Source organism: Asparagus officinalis, chromosome 5 (genome assembly GCF_001876935.1).
Source record: "Asparagus officinalis chromosome 5, Aspof.V1, whole genome shotgun sequence".
NCBI classification, from domain to species: domain Eukaryota; kingdom Viridiplantae; phylum Streptophyta; class Magnoliopsida; order Asparagales; family Asparagaceae; genus Asparagus; species Asparagus officinalis.
Genome location: NC_033798.1, coordinates 113736345 through 113740601, shown reverse-complemented (window position 1 = coordinate 113740601; position 4257 = coordinate 113736345). Strand labels below are relative to the sequence as shown.

Genomic DNA, 4257 nt, shown 5'->3' with positions numbered 1-4257 from the left:
TGATACAAGAATTCCAGGTGGTTTTTCAGGAATTGCATCAGCTTCCTCCCCACAGAAGTATAGACCACAAGATTCCACTAGAAGAAGGAACAAGGCCAGTTTGTATTAGGCCTTATAGACATGCACATTTTCTAAAGGATGAAATTGAAAAACAGGTAGAAGAAATGCTCCAAAAGGGAACCATTAGGCCCAGTAACAGTCCCTTCTCATCTCCAGTAGTAATGGTTAAAAAACATGATGGGAGTTGGAGGATGTGTATAGACTACAGGTCTCTCAACAAATCAACCATCAAAGATAAATTTCCTATCCCTATTATTGATGAATTGTTAGATGAATTGAATGGCACTCAGTTTTTTACCAAGTTGGATTTGAAATCAGGCTACCATCAAATCAGGATGCATGAGGCTGATATACCCAAAACTGCATTCAGGACACACAGTGGACATTTTGAGTTCATGGTTATGCCATTTGGACTTACAAATGCTCCCTCAACTTTTCAAGCTCTCATGAACACCATTTTCAAGGAATTCTTGAGGAAATCTGTACTAGTCTTCTTTGATGACATATTAGTATATAGCAGGAAGTGGCAAGATCATCTGTTGCATCTGAAACAAGTGTTTCAGATTATGAAAGACAATCAGTTGGTTGCTAAGATGTCTAAGTGCAGTTTTGGTCAGAGACAAGTGGAATACTTGGGTCACATTGTATCACATGAAGGAGTGGGAGTGGATCCTAGTAAAGTTGTTGCTATTGTTGAATGGCCCTTACCTAAAACTCTAAAGGGATTGAGGGGTTTCCTGGGACTGGCAGGATACTACAGGAAGTTTATTAAAGGCTTTGGAGTGATAGCTCAACCATTAACTCAATTGTTGAAAAAAGGAGCTTTTACTTGGAATGATGGAGCTGAAAAAGCATTCAGAGCATTGAAGATTGCACTTACCAACCCACCAGTCCTAGCTATGCCAGATTTTAATCTTACTTTTGTGATTGAATGTGATGCTTCTGGTTCAGGGGTTGGGGCTGTGTTGATGCAACATGAGAGACCTATAGCCTATTTCAGCTCTGCTCTTAAAGGGAGGAATGCTACTCTTTCTACTTATGAAAAAGAATTATTGGCAATCATCATGTCTACAAAAAAATGGCAGCAATATCTATTAGGGAGGAAATTTGTGATCAGGACTGACCATCAAAGTCTTAAGTATTTGCTTGAACAAAGAATCCATACTGGTATACAAAATAAGTGGCTTGCCAAACTACATGATTATGATTACAGGGTGGAGTATAAACCTGGGAGATTAAATAGAGCGGCAGATGGGCTATCTAGAATCCATGAAGAAGTGAGAGAGCTACAAGAGCAGTTCATTGAAACATCAGCTATCTCTACTCTTAAAAGTGACTGGTTGGAGGAAATCAGGAACATGTATTCAACAGACTCCTACTTTACAGACCTGGATGCTAAGTTGTTGCAAGGACAGCTGGAACCTAATAAATACTGTAAGAAAGAAGGACTATATTATTATAAGGGTAAGCTTTTGATTAGTCCTAATGCTCAACACATTAGAACTTCTCTACTTAAAGAATATCATGATAGTCCTTCAGCAGGGCATTCTGGCATCATTAGAACCTTGCACAGGCTGAGGAGGGTTTTCTATTGGAAAGGAATGAAAAGAGATGTCCAGACTTATGTACAGGGTTGTGATATTTGTCAAAGATCTAAAGGGGAGAATATAGCATCTCCAGGCCTTCTTCAACCCTTACCTATACCAGATTCTATTTGGGAGGATATCTCAATGGATTTCATCACACACTTGCCTAAAAGTGGGAACAAGTCTGCCATTTTTGTTGTGGTGGACAGATTATCCAAGTATGCTCATTTTTTTGGTCTCTCTTATCCATATACAGCTCAAACAGTGGCACATGTGTTTTTTGAAGGGATTTTCAAACTACATGGCATGCCTAAATCAATTGTAAGTGATAGAGATCCACTATTTACTAGCTTGTTTTGGAAGGAGTTGTTCAAATTACAAGGGAGCCAATTGAAATTCAGTTCAGCCTATCATCCTCAGACGGATGGGCAAACTGAGATCACTAATAAGAATTTGGAAAGTTATTTAAGGTGTTTTTGCTGCCACAAACCTAGTGAATGGAGTAAATGGCTAGCCCTGGCTGAATTTTGGTACAATACAACTTGGAAAAGTTCAACACAAACCACTCCTTTTGAAGTTGTCTATGGTAGAAAACCTCCATCCTTACTCTCCTATGTACCTAAGAGCTGTAAAGTTGAAGCAGTAGATGAGGTTCTATTCTCTAGGGACATAGCTCTAAAATTTTTGAGAGACAGTTTAAAGAATGCTGCGGAGCAAATGAAAAGATTTGCTGATGTACACAGGAGTTTCAGAAGCTTTGCTGTAGGGGATTGGGTTTTTCTCAAACTTCAACCGTATAGACAAATCAGTGTTTCCTCTTGTAAGCCTCATAAACTGTCTCCCAAGTACTATGGTCCATACCAAATACTGGAAAAGATTGGAGAGGTTGCCTACAAGCTTGCTTTACCTGCACAGGCTCAGATTCATCCTGTTTTTCATGTTTCACAATTGAAGAAAAAGTTGGGAACTGAGATAGCACTTCAGAATGACTTTCCCACTTATGTTACAGAAATTATTGATGAGCCTGAGCAAATTCTAGACAGGAGAACTATTGTGAAGGGGAATCATTTAATTTCTCAAGTTCTGATTAAGTGGAAGCAGCGCAGTTCCTTAGACTCTACTTGGGAGTCCTATTGGGATCTCGTTAAACGTTTCCCTACCTTTGACCTTGAGGCAAGGTCAAATTTAAGGGGTGGGGATTTGTCAGGGACTGGAATTACTGGAACTGAAGATCATGAGCTGGAGATTGAGGTGAAGACTAGAGTGGTTGAAGCTGCTGAAACTGGAAGGGAACTGGAAGGGGAGTAAGGACTGATACGTAAAGGAGGGACTGATACACAAAAGAAATGCCAGAGAGAAGGACTAATTTGCAAAGACTTTATTGTGGCATCTTGTAATAAATGTGGTAGTTCAGTTAGACAGTTATTTCTGTTCTTTCTCTGTTATTTCTGTTTGTGCACGTGCACGGCACAAAACTAACAGTTGAGGGATCCGATTAGTATAAAAGGGAGAGGATGTAATAACAAAGAGATTATGAAATGAAATGAAGTGAATTCTGTTCTCTCTCTCAATTTTATTTTGTTCTTTTGTTCCAATTCTTCTGTCTCTCTCATTCATTCTTCTCCATTAGAACTGTTCTGAGCTAGCCATGGCCAGAAACAGTAATACCAGGTTCAACAGAGGAACTCGGTCCTCTCATTAGAGAAGCTTTAGAAACGATAGGAGACAAAGAATGGATGGTCAGAAAAACTTTCAACTTGTCAAAGTAATCTCGGACTAAGAATATCAAATATAGCTGATCAACGTCATTTATACACACAGATATTTTTGCAGATGGGATTCTTTGAGGGATAAGAAGTATGAATAGTGGTTATCCCCAGCCGCATTCATTTGATAGTAATTAGTAATCAATTAGGCTGCGTTTGGTAAGGAGATAAATGAAGGATTAAGGGGGTTTAATCCTCCATTAGCCTGCCAAACAGGAAAAAATGACAAAGGCTTAACAAACCCTCACGTGATCCCAAAATCCCATTTATCCCGTCAAACCACGGGTTAAGTATTCCTCATAAGAAGGCGGAACAACGCTTGTTCTGCCTTCTCACGCGAGGGTAGGCAGTGGAATTTAGGAAAAAAAATCTCATCTGGATCTTGTGTGCGTAGGCCGGAGTTCGGCAGTGGAATTTGGAGGAAAAGAAGTAGAGAGAAAATTTGGCGGGACTAGGCAGCTGGTGTTAGAATTGGGGGTGGAAACCAACCTCCGCCGGCGACGAGGAGCTCCGACGAGCTCGGAGATGACGCTGGCGAAGTCGACGGCGAACCCCCCAGGCGAGCTCGAGCCCCGCAGTCGAAGACGCGACCCTCGAGCGAGACGCGACCCTCGAACGCGCACCTGACCCTCGCGTTCAACAGCTCGACGACCCGCGTTTGGCATCGAACCCCGCGTTTGGCCTTCGACCCTCGCGTCCAGACGATGCCGACCATCGCGTTCTTCGGGCAACCGACCTCAGCGTTTGGCGCTCCCACACTCGTGTCCGAGCAACCGCTGGCGACAGGTCGCCAGCCTGTCAACGATTCGCCTATAAAAGCAAACCCCAATCCCTAGGGTTTCAAT

At 41.8% G+C, this 4257-nt stretch overlaps 1 protein-coding gene across 1 annotated transcript in view; it reads left to right on the top strand.

The window, feature by feature from the left end:
- LOC109842415 overlaps window positions 1-2954 on the top strand; it is a 13632-nt gene extending 10678 nt beyond the window's left edge. The window contains exon 3 of the mRNA XM_020411295.1: window positions 30-2954. Coding sequence (XP_020266884.1) covers window positions 30-2954 — 2925 coding nt within the window. The remainder of the gene's footprint in view (window positions 1-29) is intronic.